Consider the following 19,195-nt stretch of genomic DNA (forward strand, 5'->3'; position numbering starts at 1 on the left):
CCTCTTTTTAGAAAACATGAGGCGCTTTTGAGAAGTTAAGTTATCTCAAGAATGAAGCGTGTCCAGTTCCTTTCATTCTCCTTTTTCTCCCATCAGGCATTCCCTTCAAACGTCATTGTTTGAAGGTCCTTACAAATCTTGAACATACGTTTTTCCCAATCTGAATCTTCTCTTCAAAATGGAGTTTGACGAAAGCTTTTCCTGATCGCTGTCTAACAGGTGTCAATTCTCCTACCCTGTGTTGGTTGCTAAGGGCCCTCCCTAGTGCACTGGGACATACTGCCACATCTTATTAGGGACTATTGTAGAAGTCCTGTCTGTACATTTCTGTGATACAGATTCTGCAGTGTTAATTCAAAACCGTATTCTATTAGTTTCTAGCAATCACTCACTAATGCAAAGGATACTGCATCCTTCGTGGCTCACAGACTGTAATCTCCATCTCTAACATTTTATTTAATTCAAAACTACGTACTGAAGTTACAGACACTAACATCAGTTATTCTCCAACTTGCATTGTCACACTAGACAATGGATTTGTCTTCAGCTGTCTGTTCCATTTTGCAGGCTGTTATTTGCCCAGCAATCCTGAAGCTATTGTTCTGGACATTGATTACAAATCAGGAACTCCTATGCAGAGGTACCATGCTCTTGTTATATTCTTCCATTAAGTTAATTCATGATATTTAGGTATTTTTCTATAAATTCTTGTTTGGTTAACTTGCACCCATCATCATCTTTGTTTTTATTACCATTTAGTGCAGCAAAAGCACCCTACCTGGCCAAATTTAAAGTGAAACGATGTGGAGTTAGTGAGCTTGAAAAAGAAGGTTAGTAACTCCATCTTAACCATTGACACTACTAATTAAGAGTCAGCAATTCCTTTGAAATCATCTGCTTTTAGTGACCTGTACTGCTGCAGTAAAATTATTTCCATGTTGAACTCTATCTGCAATGGTTTGACTCAGAAATGAAACTGGATCAAAGGAAGACAGAAGAAAATTCTGAAAACTTAAATCCATTTTTTGCCTTTTTTTTTTTTTTTTTTAAGTCCCAGGAAGCAAGCCACATAAGTGTCTTGAAGAAATGTTAACAGTTACGTTAGACTAACATATAAATGGGTTGCCTTTCCCTGGTTTTTTCACTGTAGCAAACTCCAGGTTTTGGCAGTTTTTTCTCATAATAAATTTTGTGGGATGATCTAGCTGACTAGTTTAATGCAATTCAGGTATTTATCAGGTAAATCATGAACACTATTTTGATATGTTCCAGTAGACAAAGGGAACTATTTTATGGCATTCAGCTTGCAAGGCAGAAATATCTGTAGTGCACCTGCAGTGAAATGTGTTTTTGAGTGCAGAGGGCTTGTCATGATAGAAAGTTACTAATTGAAATCCACGTCTGGGTTTTGCTTTCTACTCTTCTTGCAGGTCTGCGTTGTCGTTCTGATTCCATAGATGAGAGTACAGAAGAAGGGGTGGACAGTAAGAAAATCTGTTGGCAGGCAGCTATCTTTAAAGTGGGCGACGACTGCAGACAGGTACAAAGCTATCAGGCTTTGCAGTTATAGAAGACAGATTCGTAGGTGACAATATGTAAGAAGAAAATAATTTTAGTATAGAAATATTTTTCTTTGGAATTTTGGGAATATCCACTAGTTATGGACTGAGGGAGAGAACTGTGTTGTACCACCAGAGAAATTCTGGTTTGGAAACAAAGGCCATTCTTTCAAGACAATATCCCATGACTTAACGTTCTTTTTCAGAGTTTATTTTCCGATTGTACTATTGGTAACATAGCAGTAGTTTCCAAGGTGATATCTTGTACATTGAAGTTTGATTGGTTTTGATTAAGAGGGAATGCTAGCTATTATACGTGGAGTTACGAGTTGCCTCTTATCAAAGAGTGATGGAAAAGTCTGTTCTTAGGTCAGCAGTTAAATCTTCAGTGTTGCTTGCTACCCACTTAAAAAGCATTTATCTTTTCCCTTTTTGATTTCCTCCAGAGCCACAGTGCGTGCACAAGCACACATCTGCAGACTTGCTGGGGTAACTTAATGTTCTCTTCAGAGTTCTTCAGAGGATTTTTGTAATCTTAACTTATGATCCATAACCCCTGTAATGCTTGTGCAATTTTTTTCTTGTATAACAGGATATGTTAGCTTTACAAATCATCGATCTCTTCAAGAACATATTTCAGCTGGTAGGCCTGGATCTCTTTGTGTTTCCATACAGAGTGGTGGCCACAGCTCCTGGGGTAAGTGGGCAATTAACTGTACTGCTGTAGAAAATAGTTCCTAATTAAAAAAGATTTTCTCTTCCAGCACACATAAAAATGTCATACTGCAAGGAAATACTACCCACATTACTTATGCCAAATATTTGGAGTACCAGCAACAAAAAGAGTCTTCCCTCTCCCACTTCCTGCTTTTCTAAAGCTTTTGGCTCTGAAATTTTTCTGCCTGTGGTTATTCATGTTTGTTGTTTGATTTTTTGGGACTACATTATGCAAGTCAGTGGAAAGTCACAAAGCTTGTCTTATGTTGCATGGAAATCCTAAAAAAAATTTATATACTTTTTTTATGAATAAACTAGAAATTCTGTATTCAGTGATTTATAGGCTTCCCCACGTTTCCCAGGAGACCTGTATGACTGCCAAGAGCCACGAACAAAATATATGTTGGGAGCGTGCTTTACAGACCTGTTTCTCTTCTTCCCCTTCAGTGCGGTGTTATTGAATGCATTCCTGACTGCACATCCCGTGACCAGCTGGGCAGGCAGACAGACTTTGGGATGTATGATTACTTTACAAGGCAATATGGAGACGAGTCTACCCTTGCATTCCAGAAGGTAAAATGTCAGTTGGCAAGCACAGCAAAATCTCAACTGAGAAACATTCTAGGTATAAGAAATAATGACAAATAATTGGATAATGACTACCATAATGCTGTATCTGGTTTCTGATGCTGATAATCCATTTTTAGCTATAAGTGAGTTAGCTAAAGAATGTATTGCAGCTGTAGATGTATGGAGCATACCACTGAACATTGCTTCAAACTAATCGTGAATGGAAAAAAAAGAAAAAACCCTTTGTTCAGCTGTATCTGCTCCTGGGATGGAGAGTTATTAAATTCTCTGTGTTCTGATTTGTTTTAACTTCTTGTTTGTACAGGCTCGCTATAATTTCATCCGCAGTATGGCTGCGTATAGTCTTCTCCTGTTTCTGCTCCAGATTAAAGACAGGCATAATGGCAACATCATGCTGGACAAAAATGGACACATCATTCATATTGGTCAGTCATATCCACATTTGAATTTCAGTAGTTACCTTTTTCCTTCTGCTGTAAAGTATTGCTCATAGAAGACAGTAAGCCATTTCCCTTTTGAGAACAATTTATATACTGATTTCACGGTTTGTAAATATACATGGGATTTTTTCATGCCTGTTCAGTATTGTATGTATATTTTTGTTGGCTGATTCTGTGTAAATTTAGCTTTGCAAAGTTTTACCAGTTTCCAGAAAGTATATACACACATATGTATGGATTATGCATGTGTACATACTTATGCATTCATACATACCTATATGTGTGTATTTATATGTATAAATATGTAAATGTATCTTTGGGTTCCTTTCATCACTGTATGGCACTGGTGAGGCTGCACGTCGAGTACTGTCTTCAGCGTTGGGCCCCTCGCTACAAGAAGGGCATTGAGGTGCTGGAGCGTGGCCAGAGCAGGGCAGCGAGGCTGGGGCAGGGGCTGGAGCACAAGGCTGGGGAGGAGCGGCTGGGGGAGCTGGGGGGGCTCAGCCTGGAGAAGAGGAGGCTGAGGGGAGCCCTCATCGCTCTCTGCGACTGCCTGAAAGGAGGCTGGAGCCGGGGGGGGTTGGTCTCTTCTCCCCAGTAACAAGCAATAGGACGAGAGGAAACGGCCTCAAGCTGTGCCAGGGGAAGTTTAGGTTGGATATTAAAAAAAAACTTCTTCACCAAAAGGGCTGTCAGGCATTGGAACAGGCTGCCCAGGGAAGTGGTTGAGTCTCCATCCCTGGAGGTATTTAAAAGAAGGGTAGACATGGTGCGCGAGGACATGGTTTAGTGGTGGACTTGGCAGTTATAGGTTAATGGTTGGACTCGATGATCTTAAGGGTCTTTTCCAACCTTAATGATTCTATGATATAAATTAAATTTGACAAGTAAATTTATATAATTGTGTGAGGCTGTAACCTGTGCTTTAGCTTTGCTTTTCTGGAACTGCACAGATGTTTCAGCAAGGAGTTTATTTGATGTCATCATTCTTATGTCTAGTCTAATGTCATGGTGATGACTCTTTTGTTGGTGTTCCTGCACTTCACCAAAGCTTTTTTCCAGTTGGAGTTGAAATGTTGGTAGAAAACTATGTATTAATACGTGAAATCCACCTCTCCTTTCTTCTGTCAGATTTGACAGCGTACCAATAAACAACAAAGTTTATGAGGCAGCTTATCTTTTGTGCACAGATTTTGGATTCATGTTTGAAAGCTCACCTGGTGGAAATCTGGGCTGGGAGCCTGACATTAAGCTGACTGATGAGATGGTGATGATAATGGGAGGAAAAATGGAGGCAACTCCATTCAAATGGTTTATGGAGATGTGTGTCAGAGGCTATCTGGCAGTCAGGTAAGGTGTTCTTAACTGCTCAAAAGTGGAAGTGCTTTGCATGCCTAAAACCAGACGAGAAGATAAATAATAAATGTTTGTCTGAGGGTCTGAGAGGGTCTGAGCCTGTCAAACTGTCCTGGTACATCTTGCAAACTTTGAAACAACTTAATAATCCTGCAGTTTTACAGCCTAACTTTGTGGGGTTTTTTCTGTTCTTATTTGAAAATTTTATAGATTACATTCAATTTGTAAATGTGATGTTACACACATTTCCTCACACAATTTAGTATGCTGTTAAAACTTTGCAGTAAGAAACTACAAGAGAATCAAAATCTTTCTTGTTTTCCCAAATAGGACAACCACATTGATCGCCATTTCAGCTAGAGTTAATTAGGTAGGAGATGTGAAAAAGTGCTACAGTTTTCTGATGTAAAATACGCAGGGTTTTTGGTAGCTCAGCTCTTTAGCTGTGATTGCCAGCCAGTCACAGTGAAGATCTGGAACTTTACCTTGCTCCATAACAAGTAAACAGGGTTTGCTTTAAGGTGCAGGAGCACTAATAGATCTATATGAAGAGGATGTTGCATGTGGGTAGGAGGAGGACAGTACAACAGAGTCCAGATAAAAGCTCATTCTATCACAAGTATAAAGTATTATTGATGTTACCTTACAGAATCAAAGTTTCTTCAGCTAGTAGCCCCAGAAGGGGCTGTTTTGGAGACAAGATCATTTTGGTTCCTTGAAGGGGGAGCAGTCTGGAGAAAGTTTTGTGTCAAGGCAAAAACGTCACCCAAGTAGTAAAGTAATAGCTGGCTTGGTAGGTAATAAATGTTCTGAGTGGGAAGAGAGGAAGGAGAAGGGAAGCTGGGCTGATGTAGCAAAGAATTACATAATTAAGAATTAGAAGACAGTCTGTTACTGTGATATTGCTGGTTTCAGCCTTTTGTTCTGTTTTGATGCAGATTCAGCTTTCTGATGCCAAAGAAATGTTGTTTACTAAAGCATTGCTTTGTATAATCCTCCTTGAGACTGTTCATCTTGCAGCATTCTGAGTATCTGGTAGTCCAACATAAAGGAGTGAAATTTAATTAAAGTGACAAATTGCAAGCAATGGTGTAGCTCCACCATCAAATGTAAGAGGATTACATGTGTTGATTTAATTACAGAAAAAGGTGTGATCCCGCTCGTTGAACTCCTCAGCTCGCCTGCCTTACCTACTACGGCTGCAGAAGTTTGAGTGCTGTAACCTTTTTGTCCTCTTTTTCTCTAGGCCTTATATGGATGCTGTTGTCTCACTGGTTACATTAATGTTGGATACAGGGCTGCCCTGTTTCCGAGGGCAGACAATTAAGCTGTTGAAGTAAGTCAGCATATGTATGAACTGGAAAATGTTCCTATGTTCTTCACAGAATGTATACTGTCACAACTTGTGCAGTGAGTATAGGTGTCATGCTACTCAAATATCTTAAATGTTTTAGCGCTGTAAAAATGGTAACTTTTGTTTATAGAATATCTCAGAAAGTAGGAATTCCAGAGGCCTTTTCATAGAATTAAGTTCAAGCTGTTCAATGACTGTGCAAGCGTGTGGATTATCTTTAAATTCATAGGACTAGCAAAATAATACTGTAAAGGAAAGATCTGCTTTAATTGAGAGGTAATGTGTTGCAGAGTCTGATGCCCTCTGAAACTGTGTTGGACTCTGAAGAATAGCATCTTAAAATTTGTTCTACAGATAATGCAGAACTGAATGAGACTATGTTGTAACATCCAGCAGCTTAGGCAAGTACCAATTCTAATGTGACACTTTAAACAGCCCTTCAGGCTTATGCCTCCAGGGTTAGCTCCAGAATGAGCAGAGTTAGCTCAGCATTTCCTGCATATAACTTCCTACAATTTCCTAAAGATAAGCACAGATTCATGAAGTATAATGGGCTGGAGCTCAAGGGCAACTCTAGGTACAAAAATATTTTCAAAGTAGCAGCTGCCTATAAAGAGGGATCTGCTGTTCCTAGAGTTACCACTAGACTGATGTTCACAGCCTCTGTCTCTACTATAAGACTAACAGCAAGTGCTTATAAAAACATTACAGAATTTGTACGAGGTAGTCTCACAAGAAGTAGGTACTTGCAGCAAGTGAAATCAACAGCTGGCTGAGCTTGTGCAATGACATTTCTCTCATGCTCAAAGGAAACCTCACTAATTTTACTCTTGCTTTTTGTGATTTTCTGCATACAGACACAGGTTCAGCCCCAACATGACTGAACGGGAGGCTGCAACTTTCATCATCAAGATCATTCAGAATTGTTTCCTCAGCAACAGGTTTGACATCTATGCATGTCTTCTCCCTATGGCTAAAGGAAGGTCATCAAGCTTTGAGCAAGGCTAAAAAGTAGAGTTTTATCAGTCAGATACCAAACATTTTTGAGTTGTCGATATTTAGATAATGCAGGATAGCAGCTTTGCTTCTGAACATGCTGCATCTCCTCCCTTTTACGCTGGGAAGGAAGGCTTAAGCCTAGGCTGGTCAAATAGCAAGGCTGGCTAGTCTAAAGAATAGATGATTTTCTGTCCGAGTGAATCTTTGCCCCAAAACTTAAGTATTTTGGCTCCTGTGTCACGGCACAGCCAACTGTACTATTAGGGTTATATGGCTAGTTGTGATATCCCCTTTAAATAGGGTACGGTCACCTCTATGAATAAAGGGATAAAGAGTAAAGAATGGTATTGAATGGCAACAGGAATAGCATGCCTTCTGGTCAGAACGAAGAGAGACTGATCTTGAAGCTTGTTCCTTTTTATTTTGTAAAGAGGTTTCTTAAAAAAACAATGTGCACGGTCCATTGATCTGAGCAAGAATGAAGCTGAAACAGGACTACAGTAACTTTTCAAAATCTTTGTTATAATTGCTTGTAGGCATTAAGTTGCCTGAATCTCCTCCTGAAATTCAAAGCTGCTATTCTGTGCAAAAGTGTATTTGACTCTTCTCTAGAAATGAGTTCTAGTTGTTCTACTAATTTTTTCTTCATGACTTGGTATTACATTAACGTATTAATCATTTTGCTAGACCGTATGTTACTTATTGTGTAATACTGGCTAGGGAAAATGCCTGAGGTAGAGAACACTGGCAATGTGGTTTTTTAATGTCTTTGTAGCTGGGCCATGTTTATTTGTCGTCTACTACTCAGTATGCTGCATGGAATAATCAGTTCTTAGCAATTTAAAAATCAACTTCATCACCAGCTAGCCAATCAACTGTAGGTTTTTTCCCTTTAAGTATACAAATAGTTTGGTATCCTGTGCAAAACTCTTGAAAGGAAATGACGTGTAAAATGTAGTTTTAATACATTTACTACTTTAAGTATAATAAACTTAATACTTAAACATCTTAAGTGCATGTTTTATTATTAGCCCAGACAATACAGACTTTGTGGGATATATTGGAGAGTCTAATACAAACTCTTGTGTAGTTCCATACGGGGTCAGCTTCAGACCAGTAAGGCTTACTGGCTGAGATATAGCCTTGCTAGAACTGAATTGGATTTTCTAGTGGCTGCTGGTGCATCTGCTCAGAATCTTAGATTAATATTGGGGGGTTACGAAGGCAGTCTCACTGCTGTGTGAATGCCCAGAGCCAGCTTAGTTCTGACAAGCTTGAGCTTCTCTACTTGTGGCGTGGTTAGTCTGTGACCTGAATAAGCTCTGCCCATGGATAATTGAGTTATCTGTAACAAGGCTTAGATTTGTTTGTTCAGTCACTCATCAGAGATGCTGCTATTAATGCTGCTGTTTCCCCTGCACTTTTTTTTTTCATTATTAGCATTCTCCTTAATTAAGATTACTTTTATTTCCACATAATCCTGTCTCCATGCAGCCCTGATGATCTTGCTTCGTTCATTACGTGTTTCCTTCTCCTAAAACAAACTGCCAATGCAACATGAGGCGCTTCTGGCTTATTGCAACACATGATCCAAGGTGCTATTGCTTTTGCAACACTGAGAAGCATGGAAATACTTTTTTTTTTTGCTTAGTTTAAACAAGAGCAAGATGTTTTGTGCTGTTCATAATAGTAACTGGGCCTTCACAGTGCCTTCAAAGTGTGAAGGGCTAGTTTTGATTAGCAGATAATTTCCTTCACCCATGTTTTGTTTCTGTGGGATCTTGATCTTTGTTTCTGTGACAATGCGTGCAATGTTTTTTTTTAAACTTTTACTTACCTCTGGCTTTGCTTTTCTTCTCTAGGAGTAGGACATATGACATGATCCAGTACTACCAGAATGACATCCCATACTGAGACACTAGATCACTGCCGAAGTGAAACAGGCAACCCTGTGCCCTCACTCCAAGCTTATAATAAAAAGGAGATGCTCAATCACACCTGGCTATCTTCCATCTTTTGTGTATGTGCGTGTACACGTGGGTACATGTTTCTTGGACATTGCAACAATCAATCTGATTCATTCCTTTCTCTTTACCAGGTTATATATATTTCTGTCTTTCCATGGATTTTTGGAGTTGGGCTGCAATCACAATAAAAATTGTACTGTGATTATGAATGTGTGAAAGAGGTCAAGCTTGTGGAGTTGGATAATTTTTCATGCAATGCAAGGATTTTATAATGCCTTTAAAAAGTAAAAAACAAACAAACAAAACCCAAATGCTTTCCTGCACAATCCCACAAAATGCCATGGAAGGGGAAGGGTATGGATTTCTCTTTTGAAGCAGAAACGTTGACTTGTTCTAATTTTACTGTAGAAAAAGCCTGATAATCATCTAAGGTGGTGATGTCTGTGTAGCTGTGTTCATACTTTGTTCTGTACATGGTCCCCGCTGTGTGGTCAGTATTTCATATGTACATGAAGAATGTATTTTTTCCTTTTGTGTGTTTTAAAAAAGAGACTCTACTGAAAATATATTTAATCTATAAAATGTAATAAAAGACCTTAGAATTTGTGTCTGTTGCAAATCTTTTGCCATGCGCCGAGTTTTAGCTTATACACTACATCATTCTGCGCATTTGTGTACTGTTCATTATGTTGTGACCTTTCTTTCTGCTGGAGAAATCGGATTTCTTCTTCAGCTTTCATCCATCGTAATTAAATTTTTTTTATTCATAAAAGAAATGATTGGTGCAAGACACCCACAGAGCTGAAATGTAGGAGAATGGTAGAGCTCCCCCCGCGCTGCTTACAAAGTAGCCCAGCCCCGGGCTGGGACACAGGTCTTCGGGAAACGTCTGTCCCTTTCTACAGGCTCGTCATTCCAGAATGTGCTCTTGGAAATGCAGACAGTCCCGTCTTTAGTTTTTTTTTTTTCCCCCTGGCAGTCCGATCCGTGCCCGCTCTGCGAAGGGGCTGCTAGGAGCGGGGCTGGGCCGCTTGCAGCGGGCGGGCAGGCCGGGCTGGCGCCCGGGGAAGGGAGCCTTGTGGCGCTTCTTCGGGCACGGCGCTTGTCGCCTCCGTCGCGGCCCGGGGAGGCGGGGAGCGGCGGGGCAGGGCTGCCCGCGCCCTCCGCAGCTGCGGCTGACGAGGCCTTCGGGCGCCCTGAGCGGGCCCGCCCGGACGGGCGTGGCTGTGAGGGGGCTCGGCGCCGAGGCGGGCACGCGCCCCGAGGGCGCTCAGCCCTGAGGAGGGGCCGCGCTTTGCGGGGGTCCAGCTCTGAAGGAGAAGTCGCGCCCCGAGGGGGCTCGGCCCTGAGGAGGGCTCAGCGCTGGGGGGCGCAGGTGTCGTGAGGGAGACCCAGCCCTGAGGCGGGGTCGAGCCGTGAGGTGGGTTCAGTCCCGAGAGGGTGGGTGTGTCGTGAGAGGTACCCGGCCTCAGGAGCAGGTTGCTGTTCACACGAGGGCCCGGGCCTGAGAGGCGGCAGCGGCCCTGAGGATGGCCCTGGGCTGTAGTCGCCCAGCCCGGGCTCCTAGGGCTACTTGGGGGCTGGGCTGCGGCAGCAGGTCGAGCCTTGCCGGGTGCAGGGAGGTCTGTGTGTGAGGGGATGGTTGGGTGCCTGCCCTGCAGGGCCGATGGTGTGGCCGCAGACACGTGCCAGCGTGCCCTTTTGAGCACCTTTGGGTCAGAACTTGGAATCTCCCTGGGTGAGTTTCTGCTTTGCTGATAGGACTCCCAGCATGTCCAGTTGGCCCAGGGCAGCTGGAGCTGCTGAGGGGGGCAGCCGGCCCAAAGCTGGGCTGGCCAAGGAGGTCCCTTTCAGAGAAGGCAGCTGAGGCAGTGGCAGAGGGATGCGCTGCTGTGCTCTCAGCTCAGGGAGGCGGGGGCAGCGAAGGCAGCATGCTTTGGCTCTGCCTGTGAGATAAGAGTCCTGTTTCCCAGTATGGAAGGGCTGCAGCCTGCCTGTTTCATTAAGAAAATGGCTTGGACTTTTGCCACAGGTGTTAAAATGGGTCTTGGGCCAATAATAATATTAGGAATAATAAATGGAATTCTGATAATCATAGAATCACAGAATGCTTTGGGATGGAAGGGACCTTTAAAGGTCGTCCAGTCCATCCCCCCGTGATGGGCAGGGACATTTACAACCAGATCAGGTTGCTCAGAGCCCCGTCCAGCCTGGCCTTGAACGTTTCCAAGGATGGGGCATCTCCCACCTCTCTGGGCAACCCCTTCCAGTGTTTCACTACCCTCATTGTAAAAAAGTTCTTCCTTATACCTAGTCTGAATCTACCGTCTTTTAGTTCATCACCCCTTGTCCTATCGCTATTGGCCCTGGTAAAAAAAGTTTGTCCCCATCTTTCTTATAAACTGCTTTTAAGTATTGAAAGGCTGCAATAAGGTCTCCCCGCAGCCTTCTCTTCTACAGGCTGAACACCCCCAGCTCTTTCAGCCTTTCCTCATAGCAGAGTTGCTCCATTCCTCTGATCATTTTTGTGGCCTCCTCTGGACCCGCTCCAACAGGTCCATAATGCTGGACTTCAGAAAGTTACTCCCAGCTGCAAATCTCAACCCACACAGGAATTTCTGTGTGTTCTAGCACAGGATGCATGGAATTTGCTAGAGTGCAATTAAAGCCGTCCAGGGTTTTGTATTGGAAAGTGAATGAATTTGAGTGTTCTTCACAGTGCTCGCTTATTTTACATACTTCAGTCAGGCTGCCTGGAGAGCTGACATGATCTTAGTTCCTTCTGTCAAGTTTGTCCAGAGACATTAAAGCAGCTGGAGCTAATTGCACATAGAGGTCAACTGAAGTTATCACAAAAGCAAGTTGTTTTGCAGTATGCTCTTAAAAACTGTAAGATGTCTGCATTTGAGATCTCTTGGTTGTTATCATTTTTTCTGCTATGAAGCTTGCAGAAATGTTGCGAATGTGTTAAAACTCCGTGTTAGTAGGAAAGATGAGCTCTTGCAACTTCTTTTCTTGCTGTGGTTTCTGGTGATGGTGTGTGCCAAAGCATACCTGCTGACATCTGCAGATTTCATTTTCACAAGCTGACTGTGCCTCCTTTTCTTCCCCTCAGGGTTCCTGCCCACAGCACAAAGGTGGAAGAAAACTCCCCTATAATTGAGCATCTGTTGAGATACAGAGGGGATTAGGTCGTTTGCATTTAATCATGCAAGGCAGTACCCTAAAGCTGATTCTTCCTAAATGGGATGTGTTCTGTAGCTTCCTCCAGGGACACTGAGGAAGTGAGAACGCTTAAGATGCTCCAGTATTTTGCAAGCACTTCAGAGATACTGAATCAATGCAGTTGGAGACTTATTTCACCTTCATCCTCCCACCAGGGAAGGATGCATCCTTTATGCAGAGAGGCTGGCAGGACTTCCAGAAGTCTCTCAGGTAATTAAGAACAGATAGAATTAAGACCTACATGAAGATATTCTGAAGGCTTTTGTCCCTGAACCTTATGCCAGAATATGTCCTGATGCCTCCACAGCCCTGGGAGAAAAGAGGCATCAAAAAGAGGGGAAAAAAATGCTCTTAAACAAAAAAAAAATTTCTAAGCAAAGATGCTCCCATGGTTTCTCCACTGTTAGAAATCCCATCACAGTGAGAGACAGACTTCCCTGGCTGTCCCCACTGCAGTTCCTTCTGTGTTGGCCGTGCATATAAAGAGCCCTTAAGAAAGGAGCAAAATTTATAGTGATTCATTTGCATCTGATGGACCCAGGGTTCAGTGCTACTGGTAACTTTATCAGCACTATTCAAATGCTAATCTCATTATGTGTGTTAGAGACTGGAGCGCAGCAATCCACCTCCATTAGTTCGGTGTGCCCGCGTGATGTTCTGGCTGGTGCACAGGGTCGCGGTACCCCCTGCGGACACCCAGCACACGCTGCATGGCACCAGCAGAGAATGGGAGGCTGGTGGAGGAGCCAATGAAAGGAGCAAACATGTGAAGAGGAGCTAAAGTCATCTTTGGAAAATGCTGGAGAGGGGGAAGGGGATTGTGGCCAACAGAATAGTTTAGATTAGACTTTTTTTGCCCCTTTTCACCATAAATATGTCCATCCTTTTCCCTTGTTTCCACATGAATGCTGTCAAAAAAAAAAAAAGCAGTAAACAAAAGAATTTGTCCTGAATGTAGATACATTTTAAAAGCATGATTAATAATTGTTTGACCTTATGAAAAATATTGTGCCTGTGCTGTTTGGTGTTAAGACATGGCATTTTTGCTTGTCCCATGTAACAAGGACTAAAATCTGCTGGGTGGCACGTGGCACACTCGGAGATAGCATGCACAGGGGTTATTTCTAGATAAAGGCTTTCTGACAGAACCTTGTTACTGAAAGCACCTTGAAATAATGTTTGGAGGCGCTGCTGCAGTTTCCAGGCCTGGTGTGAAGGAGGCCTACCCCAGGCTGTTACCTATAGCATGTCAGTGGTGGATTGGTCGGTTTGAGGTTTTTTGTGCCTCTGCTTTTGTAAGGATTCTGCATTTGAGAGGTCACAGGAGTTATAATCCTGAAGGAGCAAGATTTGTAAGGTGACATAGTGTATTTATTAGATAAGCTACTTAGCTGGCAAAAGCAGATGAGCTTTGATAATGCGCATTCCTGGCATCAGCTGGCTTATTAAATAGCACAACTTCCCCAAAAGGGTTGTTTTTCTGATGTGCCGTTGCAACTACAGCAGCCCTGTTACTAGAGCTTTGTAGTTCTAGGTGATGCCTTTGTGTTTATTTCTGGTACAATATCAGTTGCCTAATAGCAGTGACAGTGTTCCTGTGAGTATTGTTATTCTAACACATCCCTCGCCATGATCAACATGGTCATGGCTAGCCTCAGTGCTTAGCGTAGCAGCAACACAGCGCGAACGTGCTTGCGTTAAGGGCTGTGAAGGTTACGCGTGGCTCTGCTGCCTGGGGAGAGCAGAACAGGGAGGATGACACAGCGACGCAGGTAAGTCATCACACGGGCCGACAGCGATGGCTGGCAATTCACTGAAGGGAGAAGTTACCTGCCTGACTGCATTCAGGTATCTCTTCCCTAGGGAAGCCTGGCAGCCAAAAGGGGAAGGGAACTGGGAGTGATTGTTGGGAACGGGGGTGTAAGTGCCCACACAAAGACGATGTTATACGGCCTGGCACCCACCCCCACCTTTGGGAATTAAAAACCCCTCATTGGCAACAGGTACAGAGCTGGGAATGTGCCTTGGTCTGTTCTTAAGCAAGTGTCTCAGCTTTGCAGTGACAAGCCTGGCACTGGGGGGGTGACTGGGAGGCACTGGGGGGGACTGGGAGCCACCGCAGTGCATCATGGGACAGTGGGGGTCCATGCCGGGGGCTGCTCCGGGGGATTGTGGGATCAGGGCGGGGCTCCTTACTCTTATTACGCCTACTCTTATTCCCTTTGGTTTTTTTAATAATTTATTGACTTAGTGCCTTCACTCTTAAAATTTTCTTTCTACCTGTCCATTTTAGTTTGCTGTCCCTATTTCATTGTTTTTTCCTCATCCCCGTTGCTTTTAAAATTTTCTTTTATTCCCTTTGCCTTTATTTTGCTGTCTTTTCTTTCAGTAATTTCTTATCTTTCCTTAGGGCCCTCTGTTTTGAAATTTTCTTTCTCCATCTGAGTTTGCTGTCCCTATTTTTTTATTTTTTTCCCTTTGCTGTTTAAACGTTTCTTCTACACCGCCCCTAGCGACGGGCCCCGCCCCTGGAGACCGCGCGGCAGGGGAACGGCACCGCCCCTAGCGACGGGCCCCGCCCCTGGAGACCGCGCGGCAGGGGAACGGCACCGCCCCTAGCGACGGGCCCCGCCCCTGGAGACCGCGCGGCAGGGGAACGGCACCGCCCCTAGCGACAAGTTATGCCCACAGCGACCGCCTGCGTTGACTTGCGCATGCGCAGTGCGAGGGGGCGGGGCTTCCGGGGCGGAGCTTCACCGGCGCATGCGCCATGTGACGTACAGCTTTACGGGGCGCGGCGTCGCTGGTGCCGCCCCGGTGGGAGTCTCGGGTGCGGCGGAGCGGACTCGCTCCTGGGACCCGTTACGTCCGTGACTGAATAAACACTCGCCTTCTCGTTTGCCCTCACGGCTGCGTTTGCACTCTCCTTGCACCGGGCAAGGGGCTGTGACGGAGCCCAGGGTAGGAGCTGACGCACTATCGGGGTCGGGGGATGGTCCCCTGCTCCTGCTGGGCTCCAGCTGTAGGCCGGGGCTGGAGAAGGCCCAGGTGCGGGCAGTGAGGCTGATGACGCCGGCCCCTCCCTGTGAAGGGGGGCCTGCTTGCGGAGGGGCTGGTGCTGGGGGGGCTAGTGATGGAGGGGCTAGTGATGGAGGGGCTAGTGATGGAGGGGCTAGTGATGGAGGGGCTAGTGATGGAGGGGCTAGTGATGGAGGGGCTAGTGATGGAGGGGCTGATGGTGCCTCGCCCCGGGTGGCCGTGGAGGGGCCAGTGTGAGCCCAGGGAGGAGCGGAGCGGTCGTTGGGCTGCGGCTGCAGGCAGGGGGGAGTTGAGCGGGGATCAGGGAAAGCCCCGAGGAGGGCAGCGGTGCCTGCGGGGGAGCGGCCGGGCCGGTGGGAAGGACGGAGCGTGGAGGGTGTGGTGCTGTGTCGGAGCCGGGCAGCCGGGGCTTCCCGGAGCCGAGCGGGTGGGCGCCGCACCGGCTCGGGGCTGGGCGGTGGTGGGGCGCAGCACTGTGCCGGGTCGTGGCCGGGCGGGGGGTGCCGGCTGGAGCTGGAGCCGGTGGCGGGGGCTGCCGGAGCCGTGCTGGGGGCTCGGCGGGGCTTCCACGTGCGGCGGTGGCGCGGGAAACGGTGTCCCCGCAGGGTCCAAAAGCAGGGAGGGCTGCATCTCGCGGCATCTTGGAGCCCGTGGCTTTTGGTCGGCTATGTTGGTTCCCCGGGCCATGCCGGGAGGTGTAGTTTCTACGGCCGTGGCTGCTGGGCAGTCGCATTGCTCTCGGGCTCATGCGGTGTGCCGCAGTCCCTGCTACCGCAGCGGCATGAGGCGCAGTTTTGTTGCAGGTTTTGTGTGGTTTTCTGCGGGCTTCTGTCTGTGGCTGCTCCCCGAGAAGCAGCACGCTGCTGTCCCGTAGCACCAGATCGCCCCCAAGCCCTGTTGTGAAGACCACAAGCTGGCTCTCAAGTGGGCTGGATTCTCTCTTAACGCGGGTGCCGTTACCAGCAGCGCGGGGAAGGAGCAGCGTCTCCAGAAGCCCCTGCAGAAGGAGGGGCTTCGGCCAGGGGCGACCTATGGTAATAACGGTCGCCACTTCTTCTTTCCCTGTCCCAGAGGCCGCGCTGAGGACGCGGTTGTCCATTCCTCCCGTGGGGATGCTGCTGACAGCACCTGCCTCAGGCTTGCCTGGGTTGTCTCTGCCTGACCTCACTCTCCTCGTGGTGTGGGGGCGAAAAGGGACAGGAGGAGCGCTTACTGGCTGTGGACAGGAGCTGCCGCGGCTGAAGCCGGAGAAGCTGGAGAAAGGTGAAGAAGAAGAAAGGAAGGCCATCTGGCTGACCGCTGCCTCCCGCTGCAGGCAAGAGAGAGCCTGCCTCTCCGGGTGGGAAGGGATCTCTCTTTGTAGTGCACCGCAGGCCAGACCACCAGTGTGCACCACAGGGCCTGTAGGCATAATCCAAAGCGTGGTACAGCCGCGTAGTGCACGAGGAAGCGAGGCTACGTGTCTAGGAAACCTTGTCTCGTAAGAGCTGTGAGACACCCACGTATTCTCTTAGGTGGAGGACAGCCGAGTGACTGGAGTTACAGAAGAGGAAGGGAGGAGAGAAGGAGGAAGAAGCATCTGAACTGGCCAATTCTCCCAGCAGCACCGAGAGCGAGAGCTGTGGTGAGTCCCGGGCCCTCCCTGCCTCTCCCCTGGCCCTTTCTCTTTTGCACGCTGCTGTGATCCATAGTGGTCTGCAAGTACAAGGTACGTCTACGATGCGTGTCTGCATTTTTCCTAAGGTGCTTGTAGTATGGACTTCAAAGTTAACATTAAGAATGTGCCAACTCTCCTTCCTTCTGTAGTTTTTCTATGAAATACTTCAACACAAAAACTACTACTGTTTTCTAGGCTTTCCCAAGAAGCATTACCAGCCTTGTAACTAGCGACAGCGAGTCCTGACGTGGTTTCAGTGAGTTACTGCTTCAGCAGCGTCCTTTTTCCTTAACCTATAGTGTGTGGTTTCTTACTCTGTTTCTCCTAGTGATGCTCACCGGGTACCCCCCAGCCCAGGTTGGCCTGCCGGTCGTGAAGTGTCCCGAGGGTAAGGGGCTGGCCCCGTGCCTGGAGGCTCCCGGCTCTGTCTCCGGCGGGTGCCCCGCGGGTGCGGCAGCGAGGGCTGCGTGGTGGGGCGAGTCCCGGGCCAAGAGAGAGCGGGGAGGTTTGTTGCCCCGGGGAGCCCGTCCCAGCGCGGGAACGGAGGGGGAGCACGGCAGAGCAGAGCCTGAGCGAGAGGTGCGGCACCGTCCCCCGGCAGGCTCCCCCCGCGGCGTGGGGCAGCCACCGGCTTGCGGGACAGGGGCCGGGGGGGGCTGCAGCCGTTTGGGGGGGCTGCCCCCATTTTATTGTTCTGGCAGAGCTCCCCTTTTCGGGGGGGCGCCTACATATGTAAATGGCATTATTAAAGTAGCCGTTTTCCTTGTTTTGTGCCTTTTTTGGGGGGGTGATTAAAAAGTGTGGAGGGGTGTGGAGGGGTGTGGAGGGGCCTGGGGTGTCATGATGTCATTTGGGGCCCCCCAATGTCACTGGGGGTGGGGGCGTGATGATGAAACAGAGGAGCAGGTGAGTGGGGGATGAAGGTGTCACGGGGAGGTTTCCCCCCAGAGAAGGGGGGTCACAGCCCCAAAATGCCTGAAAACTCGTCTGTGTGTGTGTGTATGTGTGTGTGATTAACCATGTTAAAAACTGGAAATACGGGTGCGAGGCATTGCAGTAGAGAAAAATCTCTCGCCTTTATATATATATATATTGAAAAGTAATATTCATTTATATATTTATAAATAAAAGGATTTCAAAATACAAACCTGTACCTGCTATGTTATAGAAATTATTAAAAAATCTAAATGGAGATAGATAGGGTTTTAAAACAAAAAAGAACTTGTCTCTATGTTAAGAAATAAAGGAGTTTAAAATGCAAAAAGAGATGATGTAGGTGAAGGAATTTAAACCAGGAGTCAGTCTGGATAGGTAGAGGTACCTACGCTTACCCTGTGTCACCGAGTAAGCCTGAGTAGGTATCCAATCGAAGTAAAGGTTCTATGGAAGTGTAAACAGATAACTAAGTCTAAAGAGGTAGGATTGTAAGTAGATACCAAAGTCTAAAGAGAGAAGTCGAAGATATCAAAGTGTCAAAATATCCAAGTCCAAGAGCAAAATATCCAATATCCAAGAGCAACACAGTTTGGGGCTCCCAGGAAAGCTGAATCCGCCTGGATTTGTGCAGCTGGAAAGCAAGCACAAACACACCACACCACACATGCACACACTTACACCCCTCAACCCCCCCCCCCCCCCCCCCCCCCCGCATTTTAACGCAGAAAACCAAAAATGACCCATTGTTATAATGTGGAAAAGCGCCGGAAAACCCCAGAACTGAATATTTTGGAAAAGCAGAAACCCCCAAGTTTTGTATGATGTAAAAGAAAAAACAAAAAAGAACAACAACAAACAAAAAAACCCCAAACGAAAAACCCGCGCCAATTTGGGCCAAATCTGGGGTGAACCGCGGGCAGTTTGAGGGGCATTGCTGGGGATTATCTGGCGTGGATTCCTTCTCCGGAGCGGAATATCCGTTGCGGGTTATCCCAGGTGAGTTATCTGCTGTGGATTATGCCGGGTGGACCCCCTGGTGTAGGTCATCCCCACTCGTGTCCCCCCGTGCACCTTTGTACCCACACATAGCCGCTGTCCGTCTGTCTGTGTCCGTCTCCTCCCCCCTGTCCTCCTCTGCGTGTCTCTCTGCCCTCCCGAGTGCTCTCCACCCAAACGTCCCTCCACACAAGGTTTTTCCCCCCGTGCGGGTTTTTTTTTTTCCCCGGGCCGTGCCCCCCCATGTCCCCTGCCCTCCAGTCTCACGGCCCTGCTCCACCCCTCCCCTAACCCCTTTGCTTCTGGACCCCCAGCTCCGCACGGGCCACGGGCAGCCTGGGGAGCTTCACCCCGAGCCG

General features: G+C 46.8%; 1 protein-coding gene and 1 long non-coding RNA gene across 4 annotated transcripts in view; both read left to right on the top strand.

Annotated features, from left to right (window-relative positions):
- Positions 1 to 9,534, top strand: part of PI4KA (phosphatidylinositol 4-kinase alpha) — a gene marked incomplete at its 5' end in the record, with an annotated part of 65,382 nt that extends 55,848 nt beyond the window's left edge. Inside the window, 11 exons of one of the 2 annotated variants that reach the window (XR_014229551.1) lie at positions 568 to 640; positions 760 to 830; positions 1,431 to 1,540; positions 2,152 to 2,256; positions 2,724 to 2,849; positions 3,172 to 3,292; positions 4,498 to 4,657; positions 5,910 to 5,999; positions 6,875 to 6,958; positions 8,879 to 9,036; positions 9,115 to 9,534. Coding sequence is in view for 1 of the 2 variants with exons in the window: in XM_082324881.1 (XP_082181007.1) it covers positions 568 to 640; positions 760 to 830; positions 1,431 to 1,540; positions 2,152 to 2,256; positions 2,724 to 2,849; positions 3,172 to 3,292; positions 4,498 to 4,657; positions 5,910 to 5,999; positions 6,875 to 6,958; positions 8,879 to 8,930 (992 nt within the window). Of the gene's footprint in view, positions 1 to 567; positions 641 to 759; positions 831 to 1,430; positions 1,541 to 2,151; positions 2,257 to 2,723; positions 2,850 to 3,171; positions 3,293 to 4,497; positions 4,658 to 5,909; positions 6,000 to 6,874; positions 6,959 to 8,878 lie in introns of both variants that reach the window. The other variant, XM_082324881.1, reaches the window with a different exon arrangement.
- A 5,462-nt stretch (positions 9,535 to 14,996) lies between these two features.
- LOC309596573 lies at positions 14,997 to 17,663 on the top strand. Of its 2 annotated transcripts, none has more exons than XR_014229557.1 (3): positions 14,997 to 15,256; positions 16,319 to 16,510; positions 16,762 to 17,663. It is a non-coding gene; the product is annotated as an uncharacterized lncRNA (long non-coding RNA). The 2 variants fall into 2 exon arrangements; XR_014229558.1 differs by having other exon boundaries at positions 14,997 to 15,169.
- Positions 17,664 to 19,195: the final 1,532 nt, after the last annotated feature.

The sequence above is a fragment of the Platalea leucorodia genome (genome assembly GCF_965183815.1).
Source record: "Platalea leucorodia genome assembly, chromosome: 12".
NCBI classification, from domain to species: Eukaryota; Metazoa; Chordata; class Aves; order Pelecaniformes; family Threskiornithidae; genus Platalea; species Platalea leucorodia.